General features: G+C 38.1%; 1 protein-coding gene across 20 annotated transcripts in view; it reads right to left on the bottom strand.

The window, feature by feature from the left end:
• Positions 1–22,597, bottom strand: part of phldb1a (pleckstrin homology-like domain, family B, member 1a) — a 63,753-nt gene that overhangs the window by 4,113 nt on the left and 37,043 nt on the right. For 11 of the 20 annotated variants that reach the window (XM_055199364.2, XM_055199366.2, XM_055199370.2 and 8 more), the window contains 15 exons: positions 19,556–19,693; positions 18,639–18,776; positions 15,853–15,981; positions 12,712–12,867; positions 12,486–12,596; positions 9,947–10,036; positions 9,360–9,479; positions 7,479–7,604; positions 7,010–7,168; positions 4,100–4,243; positions 3,778–3,867; positions 3,581–3,650; positions 3,218–3,482; positions 2,546–2,636; positions 2,092–2,238 (listed from right to left, as the gene is read on the bottom strand). In XM_055199364.2, the coding sequence (XP_055055339.2) occupies positions 2,092–2,238; positions 2,546–2,636; positions 3,218–3,482; positions 3,581–3,650; positions 3,778–3,867; positions 4,100–4,243; positions 7,010–7,168; positions 7,479–7,604; positions 9,360–9,479; positions 9,947–10,036; positions 12,486–12,596; positions 12,712–12,867; positions 15,853–15,981; positions 18,639–18,776; positions 19,556–19,693 (1,974 nt within the window). The remainder of the gene's footprint in view (positions 1–2,091; positions 2,239–2,545; positions 2,637–3,217; positions 3,483–3,580; positions 3,651–3,777; positions 3,868–4,099; positions 4,244–7,009; positions 7,169–7,478; positions 7,605–9,359; positions 9,480–9,946; positions 10,037–12,485; positions 12,597–12,711; positions 12,868–15,852; positions 15,982–18,638; positions 18,777–19,555; positions 19,694–22,597) is intronic. The other 9 variants (XM_055199365.2, XM_073860987.1, XM_055199375.2 and 6 more) reach the window with 9 other exon arrangements.

The raw sequence follows: 22,597 nt of genomic DNA, 5'->3' as shown, positions 1-22,597 counted from the left end.
GACATTGATACTGTCTGCTCAAGCGAGTGCAGCCGCTGACCTTAGATCAGCGTGTTTTAACCATACAGTATATCCTTTTTCAGCGTTAAAGGGATAGTTCACCTTAAACTGAAAATTCTGTCATTTACTCATTCTCATGTTGTTCTAAACCTGTATGAATTTCTTTTTTCTGATGAACACAAAATAACATATTTTGAGAAATGATGGTAAACACACAGCAGATAGTGACTTTTGACTTTCATAGTACGAAAAAATATTTTGGAATTATTGTGATAAATGAAGAAAATATTTTGATAAATGATGGTAAGCACATTGACGGTACCCATTGAATTCCATCATATTTTTATTAAGGTGAACTATCCCTTTAACACTTCATAATAACTTGCAGTATAACACTAACCAAGTTTTTTACTTATAAATAAATGTATTAGTTCATATACTTAGAAATTCATTTTGATTCCTATACATAATATGAAGAGTTTGGTTCCAAAATGCGATAAACGCCATTTAAGAAAATATTAGTTACCACCAAAATCAGTATTGTGTCTGGTCAGTATTAAAAGTCAATGTTTTTTCTTTTGCAAAATCCAATATCAGCCATGTTATTCTGTCATCTTTTCTCCTTTTTTTCCAATCCGCAACAAACGTCACTCCTCCTTCTCTGCAGAATGCAATAAATCCACTTAACCAATCACAGTGTACCATTCCACGCATTGTAAACAATAATGGCGGTGCGTTGAATACACACGGAATCCTAGTTTTCCTCATCTACTTTGTACTTCGTGATCAACAAACAAACAAAAACAAAATAGTAATTTTGATGGCATTGATAAACCTGTGGTGGTTTTCTGTGGCGGGGAAGAAACGTAAGCCATCAAAATCAAATAATTTAGGTGAGAGGCACTCGGGCGAGGGAAAAATGACGACTGTTGCTTGTTCTCACAAGACAGCATCAAGCTTCTCACATTGACCCCAGGGGATCTTATGAAAAACTTTCCATTATTTTACGCGAAGCCAACGAAAATCGAGCAGGACCAAAACATTTTACAGCTGATCGCTGTGAAAATTTTTAATCGACGACGTCCCAAGTATAACAGCACCAATGACAGTGTTCTTAATATGACAAAGTAAGTGTTTTGATTAATGCCATTAATGTTTTTTTTTTTAACGAGTGTCTACTACTAGTCAACTAAATGAAAATAACATGGCAAAGATGAATTCACGTTTATATATTGATTCAATAGATTTATAGCATTTAAAAAAAAAAATGTAATCTGTTTTTATAATAAATCTTTGAAAATGGATTTGAATTTTTTATATTATTATAACCTGAAGATGCTATGTGAAAGTTTGTAACAGAAAATGGTGGTTTTCATCTTGTCACTTTCTTGGTATAGAAAGTAGTCAAATGCATTTATTGCGTTTTGAAACCAAACTCTTCATATATTAATAATGTCCTCCATATATATTCCCAGTGATATTCTCAGTGATATTTATATATACAGTACATATCACTGGGAAAAGTGCCAATGTTCAAGCCCCATGAAAGCACAAATTTCATAATAAACGAGTCATTTGCAGTGAATTGTATTGCAGTGAATAGGATATTTCACCCAAAAATGAAAATTCTGTCATCATTTACTCCCTCTCATGTTGTTGCAAATCTGTATAAATTTCTTTGTTCTGATAAACAGGTAGAAAGATATTTTGAGGAATGTTAGTAATCAACCCGTTCGTGAGCACCATTCACTTCCATAGTATTCTTTTTACTACCATGGAAGTGAATGGGGCTCACGAACGGTGATATCTCTTCCAAAATATCTTCCTTCGTGTTCATCAGAACAAATAAATTTATGCAGGTTTGTAAAAACATGAGAGTGAGTAAATGATGACAGAATTTTCATTTTTGGGTGAACTATCACTTTAATTTAAAAACACCCTGCACTAACATATCTTAACATATTTTTGTGCCATTGTTTTTTCTCAAGATGCACACCAGTATTGTTTTTTTGTAAGGTATGTTTATAAAAGCTATTAAATGTCCAGATATAACTAAGGCCTGGATTAATCTAAAACCTGTCCCATACTGACCTGGGAACACTGTTTCTCCCTCATCTTGACCTCTTCATCCACAAGCCTCTGCCTGTGTGCAGTCTCATCAAGCAGCCTCCTCTCCACTTCCTCTCGCCTCTTCCTCTCGGCCTCCAGGAGTTGCTTCCGTGTCTGAACTTCCCTTTCCTGATGTAGAGACAGACAGATTAAGACACAGAGGGGCTTTAAATCCAAATACACAAAACACACAGCGCTTCGTGACTGGGGATGCATGAAAAAATAAATGTCTGAGCGAGTATTACTGTCAGAGAGCTTGTTAAGAGCCGGCCTTTCATGTCTATCAGTCTTTGTAGGTAAGAAACAATCTTTAATGCAGTGATGCCAAAGGGAACAAGGCTTCCTTTTTAAATTCATGAAAAAGATCTTTTTATGCGAGAGACAGGGAGGCGGATAGATTATATTTCACAGAGAATTAAAGTTTAATGCTACTCACTCGACTCTCCACCAGTCGGGCTTTCTCCTGCTGGGCCTCCTTTAACATCTTCTCCATCTCTTCCAGTCTCAGTGCTGCCAGCCCGTTGTTACTGAGGGAGACACAGACGCGGTTACTGTTGCCGTGGTAGCGGAAGAGGGAGACTTTGGTACATGAGTGCTGGACACTTTGAACAGATCCTACTTCTTTTAACTGAATTTCACAGAGGCGGTCGAGGAGGATGTGATTTTTTGCTATTTTACCTCTCTACATGCTTTTTTCACAAAAAGAAAAGGTTGCCAGGTTTGAACTGTACGAAAAGTGCTGAAACATCTAAGTGAAACGTAGAAACGAGTGGTCAGAGATTCATGCCCGAGACCTATTGATGCTGAAAAGTAGGCCAACATCAAGAGAAAATCTTTTTGTGGCTTCAACATCTAAGGAAACACCTGAAGCATCCCTGGCTGTAAGGATAGTATGCTGTACAATGACATTGTGAGCTTGTTCTGCCTCGGGACAAGAGCGAACTTTGAAGACGAGAAGAATAGCGTGACTGTATGGATGTGCGTGTTGTCATGGAAACAACCTAGGAACTATTCTGGGAAAAGGATGGAAAAAATAAGATGGGCGGCGTGACCCGTCGTCAAGGGATTGGGGGAAGAATGCAGGGTTCCCTTGACAACTGCATCTCACCTTTCAGGTGAGCAAGCCGAGTTGTTGCCAGTAGATACGCTGGTCTCCACGCTGTCAGAGCTCTCCAGACTCAGCGTGTCATACGTGGATTCTCCAGCTGGGGGTGCTTGGTGGTGCAGTATCGAGTGGTGTACCATGGGAGCTCCTGAAGATGGAAATGGGGAATGAGCGCCCTGTGGTGCCCCCCAGTGGCTTTGAGACTCCATCACAGGTTTCTGTTTAGGATCCGAAGGGCGGATTCTGAAATCGTCATACGCATAGAGCCCTGCAGAAGAACAATAACATCGCTAAACTGTACAGTTTTTCTATAACCACCTTTAAAGTTATTTGTTTCCCTAAATGCCCTTTAGGTGTGTTAGCTACCTCTGCCCTGAAGATCAAACTGTCTTTTGGAGTCTAAGTCCAAGAAAGCAGGAGACAGATCCGGTAGACTCTGTAGAAAATAACAGAGGAATAAACAAAGAGAATGGAAAAAATATCTACTTTCCTACACTAAGAAAAACGAACTTGCTAAAGCTAAAACAACAGCGCTTTTGATGTTTTGTGGTCTTTTTACTTACTTTGGTGGGTGTATTTCTGCCTGAGCTGGAAGGTGGGGGTGTAAATGTGCCATTGGTCTGTCCCACCTCACCATCTTGCCTCTTGGAGATCTATAAAGAAAAAAATTCAATGTCAAATATGGCACCTTTCCCAAGCAAAACAAAGAAGTAGAGATAACCCCAAACATTTTGTGTCCCAATTAGATTATTGGATATACTGTACAAATAAAGAAATGAGACAACTACATCTGGACACCGAGAGGTCAAGTGAGACACAGATGGACGACGTAGAGACAGAAACAGGAATACATGCAAAGACGACAGACAGATGAGGAGAGTTTACCTGCATAGGTTTACGTGATGAGAGACATTTAGCTGGCAGAGGGGGAGGGCAGGCATTGCTGGGCTCCCCAGCTGCCATGATTTCCTGGTACCAACGCTCTGAATCTAGCCTGGGGATTAAAGGCCTACTCCATGCAGGCTGGGTCTGAAGGGTCATCCATGGAAAGAGATTGACAGCAAAAATAGAAGAAGGAATTGATATGGAGATGAACTAGGAAAGAGTCATTTGAAAGTGGAAACACATGCATTGAAAGAATGGAGAATTATAAGTTCTTAAATTAGAAGTGCAAACATTAGAAGTGGTTGTCAGATCAGAAAATTAAAAGTATATCTTTGAAGGAATAGTTCACCCAAGTGAATTTACTACTTCGATCTGCCACCATATATTAACATACTGGGCTCATCTGTACGTTTCCATGGATACGAAAGGTATTGAACACATAATAAGCTCAAAATAAATGAAGTATCGTGAATTGATAGTTTAGGGCGCTTGCCGCATGTAACGCATGATTCCGATCAGGAGCCTGCTCTAGTAGTGACGTGATTATGATGTAGCGAGTGGAGGCAGAAATACGAAACAACAATGGAGGACAAAATCATTGTCGCTGTTTGTGTACACCCGGAGCTGAAGTAGTAATCCTTATATATTTGTTCAGTTTTATGCGTTTTAAGCAGGCTGAAGCAAACAATCCCTTTTGTTTAAAATATAATCTGCTGCATTTTGGCGTCTCTCACTCTCGCGCACATGCAGAGAGCTGCGCTTTTTTCGTCCAAAGTCAGACTATTAGGAAGTAATCCTGTTTATGTTTGTAAATGTATATGCATTTCAAGCGAGTTGTAGAAAAAACATCCCTCGTTAAAATATGAATCGCGTTCCACTGGACCGATGTGTTTAAAAGTAGGGCTGGGTATTGGCAAGGGCCTCATGATACGATACATATCACAATACGTTGCCCATGATACAATGTATGGTGATGCGATAGATTGCAATACTTTTTATTTTTTTATCAAAAATGTAAAAAACTTTAAAGCCAAAGTTCTTCCACACGCCGGGTTTTTACATTTTCTGCCATTTTCTCACTCCCGCTAACTTCTGAGACATTGGCAGAAAGGCCATATATGACAGACAACTGGACCGCGACAACTACAGCAGCAGTGGAGGAGGTCGTTTGATGCACACAAAGGGATTTGATGGGGTTTTAAAATATCGATAGTACAGATGGAAATATCGATACACTATCGTGGAAAACATTATCACGATAGTTAGCTGTATCAATATTTTTGCACAGCCCTATTTAAAAGGCACCTCTGTATGCGCCAATGTTTGACACGTGTAGCCTTTTGCAACAACATTAAACAAATGCACTGAATTGTGTGTGTTCGGGGGTGCATGTTTTTACAGTCATTAAGTAATTGTGCTAAATAATCGGGATTCTGATTTTTACCATAATCGTGCAGCCCTACAGTATGACACATCTATAGAAACAAGAATAAAAAGGATCTTGCTTGGAAGAAAGTGAGTGAGTAGGGATGTGCATTTATGTCATTTTTTTCATTTAGACTAATCCATAGGTCTGAAAACAAGTACTCGATTAACTGGGGGCGGGGCAATCAAAGGGGCGGGGCATATACGTCATGGTGAAAATGAAAATATTTTTATTAAAAACCCCTAAATAAAACTTAATTTTAAAGAAACTATTACAGAAAAATGAAAACATACTAGATTATTAATGAATTAAATGTTTTTATCAGAAACCTCTAACAGGAAAAGCTGTGTGATGAAGTGAAACTAAAGGGTTATAAAACACAAACTGATGCGCTGTCTATATGACGCACTATACATAATATTAAGCCTTATATACAAAATAAATGTATTATACAACATGCATATATCTGCACAAAATGCAAGACTTAAACCAAGTTATGTACTTGAGAGCAAGTTTAACTCCCGTTGTGGATGTGCACCATAAACAGCGCGCTTTTGTTGCCGCGGCGACTTTATCTGTTTTTGAATCATGCATGGTAACGTTACTGATGTCATACGCCGGTCTGCATAGCTCAACACAACGTCAAACACGCACCCAGTCTTTACTAGCACAGGCGCTTGTAATGCTAACCATGGCGCTACAAAAAAAAATGAAACCCACATGATCATCATTTTCGTGATCGATCATCGATGCCTCGTTCGAGTACTCAAGCAATCGAGAACTCGTGCCCATCCCTATGAGTGAGGAGGTCGGATAATCTGGTAAGTTGTAAAAAAAAATTCTATTTATATATATATATATATATAGCAGTGGCGGCTGCTGACTTCTTTTTTCGAGGGCGCACGATGCGAAGTTCGTCATAACATGTATGTAGCCCGTCATGTGTGGTTCGTAATTTCAAAATATGTGTTCTGCGTGTCAAGTGAACCTATGTGCATCACGTATACATATTGAGACTACAAGCTAGCTAAAGCCGGAAAATTGTGGGTATTCACGTCTGAATTTAAAGCGAATGAAACTAATTTCACGCGCGAATGATGCAAATTTCATGCACGAATGAAGCGAATTACTTCAAAATGATCCAGCGTCCAACTACGTACGAATAGCGCAATTTATTCGCTTTTTTCGCATCTGGTGTGAACGTGAGTTGTTTGAAAAACTTTAATGATGGATGTAAATGCTTTTTAGAGCTTCCCCATGTTGGCTCCAATATTTTAATATAAAAGTGATGGCATGAGGGAGAGTAAATAATGAATTTTCATATTTGGGTGAGCTATTTCTTTAAATTATAAAAACCTGGCTTAAAACAAAGCAATCTGTCTCATTGTTTTCTCACACTGCTCTTAAGGAACCAACCGAGAATGACAACAACAGAGAAAAACAACGATGAACCCAAAGACACCAGGAAATATTGGTCCACACACCTCGACAGGAAGCAGCTGTGAAGAGCCACACTGGGATGTGTGGCTGGACATGACAGGGTCAGCAACAATAGCTTGGAATGATTGGACGGAAGATGTGGGGGAGGAGTCAACTTTGGGCATCCCGAACAGCTGGTTTAATTGACTAACTGTCACATACTCCTTAACACGATCACAGTGTTGCCCACACACAAACACACGTACACAAACAAACATACACACAGAATGTAGTGAGGGAATTGTGGGTTATACAAAAGCATAGAAACAAAAGCAGAGGACAAAACAGCAACAAATGGAGTTGAGAGAAAGAATTTAGAAAAAAAACACAAGAAATCCAGTGGGTAGGTCTGGCAGCATCATGAAACATAAGGGCACTGAAGAGCAACAAACGTGAAATAAACGGCATTGGAAACAGCAGATTGAAAAGCAAGGAAAGAATCCTGTCAAATATGAAAGACTGGAGGAGTCATACCTCACGAGGAGCGTCTGGTGTTACAGCCAGCGGGAGACAGAAGGAGTTAGGGGCAGAGGAGGCAGCTTGGGCTGGGAAATATCCACTCCCATACATCTTATATACATCAGAGAGTTTGAGGTACTCCTGAGCAGACAACCATCCACACACACACATCCACACGGGATACCGGTTGATAGCTTTTATGTGAACTACACAAATTATGCACTTCATGCACACACAATGAAAAAACCCATGCTCCTACATAAAAAAAATCACTAACATGCAACGCACGCACAGCAAATTTTCAATGTACGAATTCAGCATGTGTATGCAGAATGAGTCAATCACTATTCTCTACTATTATCCTATTATTATGATATGACACAACAATCATGAATGATCATAATTTGCCTGAACGCAACAGAAGTCACACAACAAATCTTTCCATTATGTCAACTAGCTGCTGCTAGTACAATTGATAAATGGTTAACAAACAGACATCACAAACACCGCACACATAACCAAAATCGTGCAAACATTCCCGGCATGACACTAAAACACCAATTTGTCCATTAAGCATAGCATGTTTATTCTTATAATGTTTCCTGTAGGTCACATTAGCCACAGAAAAACATTTTGGTTATGAAGGGTAAGATGTGTGAATGATGAGATTGGTAACAAATTATGTACGGTCGGCAGCCCATTATCAGCAAAGAAACAATAAAAGTCGGTTTCGCAAAAAAAGGTCGACTAACGTTCATTATGCAGCTTATCACACGGCTGCTTTCACATAAATAAATAAGCATACATCAATTATTGATTTGAGTTTCAATAGTATTATTTTGTCAGAAGAAAGCAACTTTAAAGCGATGAGCGACACTAAATAGCAGAGTACAGCATTTAACCAATCAGAATCGAGTTATCCAGAGACCCATGTAATAAGTTAGATATCAAATAAAGTGGGTAAATATATGGACACAAAGTATTGAAATACAGTATGTTATTAGTTTATATAGTTCTCCTAAAAAAATTATAATTTGTCATAATTTACTCACCTTAATGCTATCCTAGCAGTGGCGGCCGGTGACTTATTTTTTTCGAGGGCGAACGATGCGAAGTTCGTCACAACATGTATGTAGCCCGTAATGTGTGTGTGTGTGTGGTTCGTAATTTCAAAATATGTGTTGCGCGTCGAGTGAACCTATGTGCATCACGTGTCCCGTCAAAACAAGTGCCCGCTGCAGTTGCGTCCAAAGGGTTTATGATAAAAGAGATGCTTACTCACATAATCTCATGCGGTATCAGAGTTTACTGTTAAGGGAGTGTCTTGCGTGTATTTTATCAACGTAAGCATCTCTTTAATCATAAATGGTTTAGACGCGTGTGCAGCAGGCACCCACCTTGACAAAACACGTGATGCACATGGTTCACACGACGCAACAAACACACACTTTGAAAACACAAGCAATATACATGACACTTCGAACACACATTTAGAATTTGCACCACTCGGATGAGCAGTCACGAGCCGCCACTGCTAGTATGTCTATTTGGTCGTGGGTGCGGGTTGGGTTGTAAAAATAGATACAGTGGTGTGGGGCGGGCCAAATAATTGCATTAAAGCGGGACACGAGGGTTGGAAAAAATCCTGACCGGCGCATCACTAACACCTAGGATGGCATTAGGGTGAGAAAAATATAAGCTAATTTTTATTTTTAGGTAAACTATTACTTTAAATTTCACAAATCTTACATAACAAACCTTGGAATGTCACCACTGGCCAATCAGAATCAAGCATTTCAGAGTGCCGTGTAATATTGTTAGTTTATATTATGTACTTAATAATTTTATTAGTTGTGTCAATCTTTTACGATTATTTTAGGGTCATGCTGTGTTTACCTCCTGTGGCCTGTTAGGATAAATCTGAGGGGAGGAGCTTTGATAACAAGATGTGGGGAGCAGAGAATTCTGGGTAGGGATCTCGTCTAAAAGATCAGGTTCACTGATGTACAGCACTTCCTGTTTTGAATATGAACCGTCAGAAAGCAGGGCACAGCCAGTGTTGCACAAGCCATACCAAAGAACATTTTAATAATATTGTTTGTCTTATCAAACTTCTTCAGATTCCCTCCCTCTACTTATTTTATGGATGATCAAACCGACATCGGCATGAAGTTTATCGCCAGCGGCGATAACCCAGAAAAAAACATACTCATCACTGCAAAGAGAGACTCGAGTGGATCCCTATAGACAGCAGCACCATCAGTATGTACACAACAATGCATTTATTTCAAACTGATGTACTAAACACTGAGATACAGCTCAGATACCTCATGAATTATAATGATTCTTCAGTTCAGATCACAACACTTCTGTTTACACTCTGTTCAACATCTTAGATCGACAACAAAGGTAAAAAAAGAGTTCACCAGCCAGAAAAAAATTGTAAATTGGTGCCTGCAGTCATGGATGATTAATTTTCTTACCTCTTTCGAAGTGTTAGAAGGTTTGGAGGAAGTCTTTCCACCTGATAAGCTCTGGTATCTTTTCTCCAGAGCAACCAGTCTCTCCTTTTCCTGAAAAAGCAGTACAGAGTTAGATTCACAAAGAGGAATGTTTAAAGGAATAGTTTACCCAGAAATGGAAATTCTGTCATCATTTACTTGCTCGCATGTTGTTACAAACCTGTATAAATTTCTTTGTTCTGATGAACACGAAGAAAGATATTTTGAGGAATGTGCCCCATTCACTTCCATTGTAGGATAAAAGAATGCTATTATATGGGTCAGTGACAAAAAAACGGTTTGGCAAGATGAGAATTGTTTTTATTGTTTTAAAAGCACAAATCAGGTGTATTTTAATGCACATAGTGTAATTGTGTTAATTTTATGCAATAAAAAATTACATTTGCACCATTTTTATAAAAGTTAAGACTGAATGGAACTGAAAATGTCAAATAGTGTAACCGCCAATTGTGCCAAAGACTGAGAAATATTAAATATTTTATCCACCTTGATGGAAATTTTTTTTTTAAATATAATTTTATTAGTTATTTCTAAATGCAAATTTTAATGCGTTTTTGTAAATATTTGTCCTGACATATTCTGAAAACAGCTCTGTTTTCTAAATAATCTTTGACAAATAATGTAAATATGTATGTAAAAAAATCATATTACACTAAACTAGATGACTATATTTTATTCCACATTTTTTATGAATATATTTCTATTTTAATTTAAAAAATACTAGTTACACCAACTGACACAGACCGGTTACACCACATTGACATTTTTGCAATTATCCCCCAAATATTCTTTAAAAATGAAATAAACCGAGAAATGTTGGACTTGGTCCTCAAAAAAGAGAATGTATGCAAGTAATCTGCAAATTTATTTTGAAATTTTAACCCTTTTAATGTATCCATTGCGACACAAAATAATTAACATTACGTCATTGACCCATATTATTATACTCTCAAGTCATCCTAGGTGTATATGACTTTCTTCTTCAGATAAACACAGTCAGAGCTACTGTATAGTAAATAATATTCTGGCTTTTTCAGCTTTATAACGGCATTGGACAGTGACCTATTGTCAAAAAAAAAAAAAAACTAAATAATCTTTAAATTTATTAAATGTCTTCTGAGGTGAAGCGATGGCCTTTGTAACATTGGCTCAGATGTCAGCTGTCTGTCTCTCATTAATACACCGGCTGTATATTGTTTGAAATGTTTCCTTACAAAAAAAAACATCTCTTCACCTCAGAATACATTCATTAACTGTACGGATTATTTCTTGATGGATGGATATGCTTTTGGAGCTTTAAAAATGGGGCACTAATAAAGCCTGGACATTATTTAATACAACTTGGACTGTGTTTGGCTGAAAAAATAGTATTATAGACCTAGAATGGCTTTAGGGTGAGTAAAAAATGGGCTAAATTTATTTTTGGGATGAACTTTTCCTTTAAAGGGGCCATGGTATGAAAATCTGACTTTTTCCATGTTTAAGTGCTATGATTGGGTCCCCAATGCTTCTATCAACCTAGAAAATGTGAAAAAGATCAACCCATTAACTTAGTTTTGGTAAACCATTCTCTACAAGCACATGAAAAGATAGGTCGTTGAAATTTAGCCCTCCTTATGATGTCATAAGGAGCTCTTATTATAATAATACCACCCCTTAATCTGCACTATACAACCACAGCACTCCCATTTAGTGCAGAGAAAAGCACAATTGAGTTTTAATTGCAACAAACCACCATCATTGCGATTAGTGTTTGAATTTCATCAGCTCATTTGCATTTTAAAGGACACACCCAAAACTGCACATTTTCACACACCTACAAAGTGGCAATTTTATCATGCTATAATAAATTATCTATATGGTATTTTGAGCTAAAACTTCACATATGTGCTCTAGGAACACCAAAGATTTATTTGACATCTTAAAAAAGTATTTTTTGCCCCTTTAAAATTACTGTCATGAAGACTCTTATGAGCAGTTTCCCGGACAGGGATTAAGACTAGTCCAAGATTAAAATGCTTGTTTAAGTTGTCTAAACATATCTTATAAATCAGTGCCATAGTTTTGTCTCAAGATGCACACCAGTATTGTTTCTTGTAAGGTATGTTTTTAAAAACTACTTAAAGGAACAGTATGTAGGATTGTGGCCAAAACTGTTACTGCAATCACAAAAATTGTGGCTAAAACTGGTACTGCAATCACCCAACTGGTAGCCAATACACAAAAGGACAACATAAACATCAGTCGAGGGCTGCAACTCCACTTTTTAAATGACAATATCCTGGCCGGACCACTGTTGTCAGTGATATAAGTATTTGAAATGAAAATTATTTCTTAATGTCTAGTGACATATCAGGGCCATTTTATGATTAATTGATATACATTTTTTACAAACTGTTCCTTTAAATGTCCTAATATAACTAAGGCCTAGTTCTGGCCTAATCTAAACCCTGTCTGGGAATCCGCCCCTAAATGTATAGATAATAGTGTAGATGGAGACCTTGTAGAGCATCTGCAGGGCCAGGTTTCTGTCTTTGGCCATCCTTTCACAATCCTGACCTGATTGAAGACCTAATTGATTAGCCTGAATCTCAAGGGCCGCCATTTTTTCCTACACAGACACAAACAGAAGAAACGTTTCAAAAGAATCTATTCTGTTCTGATAGATGATTGGCTGTGATATTACTAGTACCTTAACAGGACTGATCAGAGATCAGTGGCATTACCTTCCTTTTGGCCACACTCCGGTGATACTCTGCCTTGTCCTGCAACAGCTGTCGGCTGACGGTCTCCTTCTCTTCTTCTATGCCACTCTCTCTCTCCAACTGGCGGAATTCCAAATCCTCAAAGCGCTTAGTGGCCGACTCCATCGCCTCTGCCTTCTACAGACACACGTGCACAGATGGACAGAGAGACGAAGAGGGAAAGAGAGGTGCAGACGAACAGATGGGAAAAACAAACAAGCAGACAGACAAATGTGATGAAGCTCACTCCATCTGCCAAACAGTGTTTTCTCTACACAACACAGTTTCTTTCAATAAATCTCCTGAAAATCCATTTCGTAAACATTCTCAGCTTGGTGCTTGTTTGTTATACAGTGCAAACAGTTCAGAGCTCAAGAAGAGTGAGTTGAATTGTTCAATTCATTACAGTATCAGTGGATTAGTACGTTTTAGTGATACAGTAAAAAAAACACGAGATTGAGTGAAAAGCAAGGCCAGGCATACAAATACATAAATTTCATGCTTAGACAACAAACTATAACTTCTAAGAGAGAGGAGGTGGATCATTCACAACCACTGTGTAAATCTGAGCACATTTTGTCTAAAGAGGGGAGTGCATACGCAGGCAACACAAACAGCCATGGGACACTTGTGAAATGTGTACACACCAAGACACTAATAAGCTGTCCAGTACAGGCTGTTATATCGTGACATGTGCTTTTTTGACCATTTATTGCTAGTGTTACTGGAGCATGATATACTAAAAAAGTTATTCGCATACACTGAAGAAAAAAAAAGATTTTCAAGAAAAAAATATCTTAGTATTTTTGTCTTGTTTTCAGAAAAAATATCTAAAAATTCTTAAATTAAGAAGCTCTCTCTTGATGAGCAAACCGACCCAAGAAAACAAGTCTAGTTTTTAAACCAAAAGTATCAAATGTAAGTGATTTTGTGCATAACAATCTGCCAGTGGGGTAAGCAAAATATCTTGAACAGTTTTCTTAAACACTAAATTCAAGAAAAATGTGCTTACCCTATTGGCAGATTTTTTGCTTGTTTTATGCACAAAATCACTTTGATGTTTTTGGTCTACAAACTACACTTATTTTCTTGGGTCGTTTTGCTCATCAAGAAAAAGCATCTTAATATAAGAATTTTTAGATAATTTTTCATTTCTTCAACTTTTTTCTTGAAAATCCTTCTTTGCAGTGTAGTGTATGTATTTCTCTATTTCTGATAGGGAATTAACAATCAACAGTAGTAAATGCACCAATGTACTTTGGGGGGTATTTGCCTCCATTTATTTAGGTCTTTATTTGTTTGTGTAGGGCTGCCCAATGCATTATTGTATACGATAATTACAATTTTAATGCCGTTCAATTTAACACAATTATTGTTTGCAATGTTAAAAAGGGGATAGTTCATCCAAAAATCATTTTCTCACCCTCATGCTGTCCCGCACGAGCCTCCCTCCTCCGGTAAACACAAAAGAAGACACCTTAATAAATAATGGTAACCACAGAGTTTACGGTAGCCATTGACTTCCATAGTAAGAAAACAAATGGAAGTCAATGAGCACCGTCAACTGTCTGCTTACCATCATTTATCAAAATATCTTATTTTGTATTCAACAGAATATAGAAACTCATACAGGACAACATGAGAGTGAGAAAATAATTCATTCAATTCAACTATTTAAATTCAAGTTTCCCTTCAAATATCCCTTTAACATTGCAACCATTTCATTATGATCCATTTGTCTGAAAATACTCTAGCCACTCTTGTTTATTCTGCTGGCTAGAGAAAGTCTTTATTAACAGTAAATCCATATAAGACTTAAAGGGATAGTTCACCCCAAAATGTCGTTAATGACTCCCCCTCATGCCGTTCCAAACGGTTCATCTTTGGAAACACAGTTTAAGATGTTTTAGATTTAGTCCGAGAGCTTTCTGACCCTCCATTGAACATCTATGTACGGTGTACTGTCCATGTCCAGAAAGGTGATGAAAACGTCGTCGGGGTGGTCCATGTGACATCGGTGGGTCAGATGGAATGTGTTGAGGCATCAGGGGTGCATTTTGGTCCAAAAATGGCAGGGGTTGCGACTTTATTCAGCATTGTCTTCTCTTCCGCGTCTGTTGCGAAAGCGCGTGCACAGTGACACTGCTGACGTATGACGCTGCTGACATGTTATCATCAGACATCAGCGAAGATTTTTTTTCAAACTTACAGCGTGCGTCTCCCTCAGACTGTAAAGGAAGCTTGGGCGCAAAAAAAAGCTGGGGCGCACCAGATAACACGTCAGCAGCATCGTACGTCAGCAGCGTCGTGACTGCAGTCTCGTGCATGCGGTTCACAACAGACCCGGAAGAGAAGACAATGCTGAATATAGTCGTAATTTTTTTTATTTTTGGACCAAAATGTATTTTCAATGCTTCAACAAATTCTAACTGACCCACTGATGTCACATGGACTACTTTGATGATGTTTTTATTACCTTTCTGGACATGGACAGTATACCGTACATAGATTTTCAATGGAGGGTCAGAAAGCTCTTGAGCTAAATCTAAAACATCTTAAACTGTGTTCCAAAGATGAACAGAGGTCTTACGAGTTTTGAACAACATGAGGAGTCATTAATGATGAATTAATGAATTTTTGGCTGACCTATCCCTTTAACATAAAGACATTTTGCGTTTTTGTATTTAATTTTATTATTTTTAAAATTCAACAAGTATTTAATATCACAAGACTTGTTTAATAACACAACATGTCTAAGCAGTCACCATGGAAGACTATAGTGGTAGACACAAATACATGTTACTTATTTTATTTTTGTTATATAAAGTGATATTAATTGCTTAAAATTAAATTAAAACTTAATATTGGATGTAAAACTTGGAGAGGAGCCTTTTTATCTATTCAAAAACAAACTGAAATTTTTCACATTGTGTTATCTACTGAAAAAAAAATGAAATCAATCATGTTTAATTATTTATAAGCTCAACTATGCCTTTCGGTTTCTATCTTTCTTGCTACATTTTTCTTTCCGTCTATCTGCTTTTCTTTGAGGTGAACTAGTTGTACAGATGTTCGATTTCTCTGTGACTGTCTCTGTTGGGCAGTATCAAAGCACACACTGACCCTGGTCACTTGCTCCTGTAAGTGCTCCCTCAGTGATTCGGGGCATTTATGAAGCTGGCCCTTCAGTTCACTGTACGAATCCCTCAGCCTGGCCAGGACATCCCGCTCAGCTGAGACTTTTGCTCTCTCCTACAAAAACATTACACACACGTAACATACACACAGGTAAAAAACACACGCAGCGAACCAGTAACGTCGGAGAGGGAAGAAAATAACAGAGCGCACTGCTCGGATAGAGACACATCATGCTGTGTTAAGACAAAGGTTTTCGATATGGGGTTGCCATGGCAATCGGAGCCCATATTGCAGTAGGGTAAATGATAAATATTTATATAGCAGTCAGTTCTACTCAAACATATCTGTAGACTGTTACATCAATACGATCTCTATTCAGTTTGTGGGGAGGGTTGACTCTTGCTACCTAAATTAGAATAGACAGCCCTGCAACAACATACTGACATCAGTGTGAACATACCCTACTTAACTATTACACATATTCATATAATTGTATCTATATGTTAATATTACAGTATAGTTATATCTCTCTGTCCTGTAGTGGCAGTACAGAACAAATCGTGATTGGTTAAAACAATAGTTGTGTAATTAATCTGACTGGAGTGTGTACGATATATAGTGAACAAAATAAGTATTTGAACACCCTGCTATTTTGCAAGTTCTCCCACTTAGAAATCATGGAGGGGTCTGAAATTGTCATCGTAGGTGCATGTCCACTGTGAGAGACACAATCCAAAAAAATCACAATGTATGATTTTTTTTAAACTATTTATTTGTATGATACAGCTGCAAACAAGCATCCGAACACAGGTCTATCAGCTAGAAATCTGACCCTCAAAGACCTGTTAGTCTGCCTTTAAAATGTCCACCTCCAATCCATTTATTATCTTAAATTAGATGCACCTGTTTGAGGTCATTAGCTGCATAAAGACACCTGTCCACCCCATACAATCAGTAAAAATCTAACTACTAACATGGCCAAGACCAAAGAGCTGTCCAAAGACACTAGAGACAAAATTGTACACCTCCACAAGGCTGGAAAGGGCTACAGGGAAATTGCCAAGCAGCTTGGTGAAAAAAGGTCCACTGTTGGAGCAATCATTCGAAAATGGAAGAAGCTAAACATGACTGTCAATCTCTCTCGGACTGGGGCTCCATGCAAGATCTCACCTCGTGGGGACTCAATGATCCTAAGAAAGGTGAGAAATCAGTCCAGTACTACACAGTAGGAGCTGGTCAATGACCACCATTTGCAAGGTTACTGTTGGTAATACACTAAGACGTCATGGTTTGAAATCATGCATGGCACGGAAGGTTCCCCTGCTTAAACTAGCACATGTCCAGGCCCGTCTTAAGTTTGCCAATGACCATTTGGATGATCAAGAGGAGTCATGGGAGAAAGTAATGTGGTCAGATGAGACCAAAATATAACTTTTTGGTCATAATTCCACTAAACGTGTTTGGAGGAAGAAGAATGATGAGTCCCATCCCAAGAACACCATTCCTACTGTGAAGCATGGGGGTGGTAGCATCATGCTTTGGGGGGGTTTTCTGCACATGGGACAGGAAGACTGCACTGTATTAAGGAGAGGATGGCCGGGGCCATGTATTGCGAGATTTTGAGGAACAACCTCCTTCCCTCAGTTAGAGCATTGAAGATGGGTAGAGGCTGGGTCTTCCAACATGACAATGACCCAAAGCACACAGCCAGGATAACCAAGGAGTGGCTCTGTAAGAAGCATATCAAGGTTCTGACGTGGCCTAGCCAGTCTCCAGACCTAAACCCAATAGAGAATTTTTGGAGGGAGCTCAAACTCTGTGTTTCTCAGCAACAGGCCAGAAACCTGACTGATGTAGAGAAGGTTTGTGTGGAGGAGTGGGCCAAAATTTCTCCTGCAATGTCAGCAAACCTGGTGAAAAACTACATGAAACATTTGACCTCTGTAATTGCAAACAAAAGCTACTGTACCAAATATTAACATTGACTTTCTCAGGTGTTCATATACTTATTTGCAGCTGCACCATAAAAACAAATAGTCAAAAAAATCATACATTGTGATTTCAGACCCCTCCATGATTTCTAAGTGGGAGAACCTGCAAAACAGCAGGGCGCTCAAATACTTATTTCCCTCACTGTTTATATATAAGTGGAGCTCAGATGAAAAAGCCGCTATATGCCACATCCATCAAATATGTAATATGTAATGTAATACTTTCAACTCAAATCCCCTTAATCCAGGCCTCAGGCCATTCAGAAATACCGCTTTATTGGCAGAATCAATTAAGAGTCTGATAAAAAATGCTTATTTACAAGAAAACATGTCAGACACACTTACAGTAAGAGAGTTTTTATCTGAGCTCTTCTTATGCAACCTTATGTGTTTGTCTGGGGTCTCTCTCTGGGGTGGGTTTAACTCCTTAGAGGGTCACTGTGTTACTCCCCCATGTGCCCAATTGCATTACGGCTCCATATGATACGAATTTTATTGTTGCTATGCTTTATTAGACTCCCCTCATGTTGCAGTTGGGAAATATTAAGATTTCATTCCAAATGAAATGTTTACCTGTATACATTTTTTAAATGAAAGATTGGCCATTACAATATGCGGTGTAGTCAGTGTCATTCATATTAATAAGAGTTAAAAGGCTGTTAGAAACTATAGCACAATGGTAGGCATGCATCCACACAGTTTTTCAACAGGACCAAATGCGAAACAGGGAAGCTTTAGTAAAAGAAAATCACACTTCATTGCGTGCATAACTGTCGGTACCTTCGCTTTCTCCCTTTGCGTTTCATTTTCCACTTCATTCAGTTTGAGCTGAAGTTGATTGATGATCTCTAACTCGGCCTCCACTTGATCAAGCTCCGCCCTCCTTTCTCCCTGGAGTAAGGCCCTCTCCATCTCTGCCTGCCAATAAAACAACACATTCTGTTAGCTTCCATATGTTTCCGTTAATATGAATAGCGCGGCTCTGCTGATCAGGCAAAATCCTACGTTCACATCGATTATAACATGCAACGCTAAAGATGTTTCTATGCATGACAGATGGTGATTCACTGATGTAGATAAACAGGACTAATGTGGATATCTCCATGTAGCCCTGCCTGTGAAAACCCAGCTGAAGTCATTTTACTGCTTTCTTCATAAAATCATCCTTCATAATTCTGTAAAAATATAATCTTGATACTTTTAATATTGACTGAGGATGGCATGTTGGGGGGGATTATAGCTATTTCATGCATTCTGACTTATTAACAGTGTTTACGAGTTGGATTCGCTAAACATAGGAAAAGTGTCAAAAAGCAAATGGACGTATATAAGAGTATTTCGCTGAAGGTTTTTTCGTGGGCAATTTCAGTGCAGGAAGTACAGTGGAAGTCCTTATATGGGCACTTTAACCAGAATAGAGCATGGACATAACAACCAAGAGCTGATACGAAATCAACATCACCAAAGAAGTGTGTTGTTGTTTGTGGGGAAATTTAATTTTTGAATTTCAAATTTTTGGACGACCGTGGACCCTCCTGATGATGAAAATGAAGTCATGCGGACAGGACGCATATCGGAAGTCCCTGGTATACCTTCGGCTTTACATGTTTCTTGCTCTCATTGAAGTGTTGCTGTATAATGGAACTGGAGTAATTTGTTATTTGAAACATCACAACTGGTTTAGGCCTCAGTCTAACCTCTTGTCTGCACTCCTGAATCTGTTGTTCTAGGTCAGTGACACGGGTCTTCAACTCGTCTACCCGAGCCAGAACCCTGACCCGTTCCTCCTCCAAATACACTCGCTCTTGCTGCCCCAGCACTGAAGAATCTTCATGCTGAGATAGAGAAACACAATTTAGAGACAAGAAAAGGGCTACCCGTGCCATTTTACCTTTGTTGTCCTTTTGGCAAGGAAAAATGAGAAAAATTACCTAATGCAACAGAAATAAAATAAAACAACATATCTAACATAAAGCCACTGAAGCATTTTGCCATTCTGGGGAAAAAGCACTACCAAAAACTAGTAGTTTACCAATATGCAAGATATATATAATAATGATATAGATTAGCTTGCTTTGATACAAAAATCAGATGATACTTTTTAAATTAATAGATGTATGTCATGTGTATATATATATATAGGCCACTCTGATAATATAAAATAATTATTTTTGCAAAAAATAAAAATAAAACCAAAATAACATTCACTTAAGAGGGGAAGAGAGTAAGAGAAAGACAGAGAGTGAAATGTGTTTAGAGACAAAGCAGAAACAATACAGGAAAAACTAGGTGAATTCAAGAGGGACCACTTGCAGACCAAATGATAGCCCTGTTGTAGACATGTTTGGTTTTCTATATGGGGTACATAGAAGCATACACAAGACATAAATGTTTTAGCTAAATCTCACATTAAATGTTAAAATTTGGACATATGTTTTAATGTTTAACAAGTTTTCATCCACAAACCATAGAGTCCAATAATTTGACACCACTAGTGAATAAATATGCTTATATTTTGCAACCTTTTTCATTTAACATACAGTACTGTAAGTCTTAGGCCCCCATTACATTTGTTGTTTGGCAATGATATAGAGACCATATAATTATTTCTCAGAATCTTAAATACAACCAGAAAATACAGGTTGTATGCAGTATAGGGCTGGGCAAAAAAATAGATTTTTCGATTAATCGTTTTTTTTACGTGGTCGATTCAATATTGATTCTCAAAGAGCAGAATAATTTTTTTTCATATTTATTTCCGCAAACATTGAACGTAAGATTAATGTTAATCTAATTACTAGTCTTCTTCAATAGATGTCAGCCTGTTTTTTGCCTTGCGCGATGTTACCAAGGATCAAGAGGCGAGCCTGTCATTCATTCAGTGCTTAAAATGGCGGTTTCAGGTGCTTCATCAACGTTGATGCCACCTTCACGTAAAAAGTCAGAGGTATGGAAGCATTTTAGATTCGGCAAGCAAGACGACGACGATAGTGTTGTGGCTTTTAATTTCTTTTTATTAATTACCCACTTGTAAACTGCTGGTCACTGTACTTTTTTATTAATATAGTATTTATATTTAATCTATATTCATTGAGTTGAATCGAGAATCGAGTATAAAAACCAACCCGAAAACCAGAAACGAAAATTGAATCGAGAATCGAAATCGAATCGATAGCTTGTGAATCGAAATCGAATCGATCTGGAACACCTGAATCGATACCCAGCCCTAATGCAGTACTAAAAAACTGAATAAATTTATAAGCTAAAGTGTCAATTATTAACTGTGACCTGCTCTTACACTTGGGCAATACCAGGACCCTGCAGGCTCTCTTAAACCTAAATGAAACGAAACCCTCAATTCTAATTCTCAACTAATAACTCAGGAGTTCAGTCTCCTCAGAGTTTAAGATGTGCTTAGTGCCACTGGAGGTCACACTAAATACTGAGTTTTGACAGAAGGCGGCATTTTGTTCTAAATTATTATTATTGCAATTTGTTTACATATTTCCTGTATTTTCTGATTGTAGCTTAACAAATGGAGTAAAATGAATGGTGGTGGTAGTCTACAACTTTTGCACAATGCTGTACATTTTATATATTTACAAAATATATTATCACACAACTATCTTAATTATAAATGGCTGAATTTCAGAATATCGTAGTATTTGCTGTGAAGGATATTAGGATCTGAGTCTCTTTAAAGCAGCATGTGCAAGTGTTTATCCGAGTACATGCACGTATGCTGCTTTTAATAAACTCAGATCCTAAAATCCTTCAGTTGTAATGACAGCATCTACTTAAGATGGTATTGCAGTTTGTACAGCACCTGATGATATGTTATTCCAACATCATTTGAGAATGTTAACATGTTGGATGCTTTAATGGAAGCAGGAAAATATGTATTAAAGACTTTGGCAGCAACGATTTAGCTTTTTTGCCACGGTTTTGCATATTTCTAAACCTGTCAGTGAAATCCAAGATAAAGTCTCAATCTAATCATGAGATTAGGAGTTAAATTTCAATCATTGATTTCACACTGATTTCAATCTTTGACATGACCCGACTCAATATGAAAGAAGGGTCACCAGCTGCGGCCGGTGACTTCTTTTTTCGAGGGCGCTCGATGCGAAATTCATCACAACATGTATGTAGTAGCCCGTCATGTGTGTGGTTCCTTTTTTCAAAATACGTGTTCTACGCTTTTAGAGATCCTATGTGCATCATGTGTCTTGTCAAAATAAGTGCCTGCTGCAGACGCGTCTAAAAGGTTTATGATAAAAGAGTCGCGTTTGCCAGATACTCGCATAATCTTATGTGTAATCAGAGTTTACTGTTAAGGGAGTGTCTTGCGTGTATTTTGTGAACGTGAGCATCTCTTTAACATAAACGGTTTTGACGTGTGTGCAGCAGGCATTTATTTTGACAAAACACGTGATGCACATGGTTCACATGACGCAAAAAACACATATTTTGAAAATGCAAGCAACACACATGACACTCCGAACACATATTTTGAATTAGCGCCCCTCGGATGAGCAGTCACGAGCCGCCACTGAGGGTCACATATAATTAGCAACCTAGGATTACGGCAAAATCTCAGATTACTTATTCATTTTTACATCATAACATTGTTTACTTTGGTATCATTGTTTTAAAACCTAAAACTGTCTCATTATATTCAGGTTTAAATTAGATCTTGAATCCCAGCATTTCAATGTTGTCTCAGACTTTTGGACCCC

Source organism: Misgurnus anguillicaudatus, chromosome 22, assembly GCF_027580225.2.
Source record: "Misgurnus anguillicaudatus chromosome 22, ASM2758022v2, whole genome shotgun sequence".
NCBI classification, from domain to species: domain Eukaryota; kingdom Metazoa; phylum Chordata; class Actinopteri; order Cypriniformes; family Cobitidae; genus Misgurnus; species Misgurnus anguillicaudatus.
The sequence above is the reverse complement of the archived record's forward strand: the minus strand, read 5'-3'. Positions and strand labels throughout refer to the sequence as shown.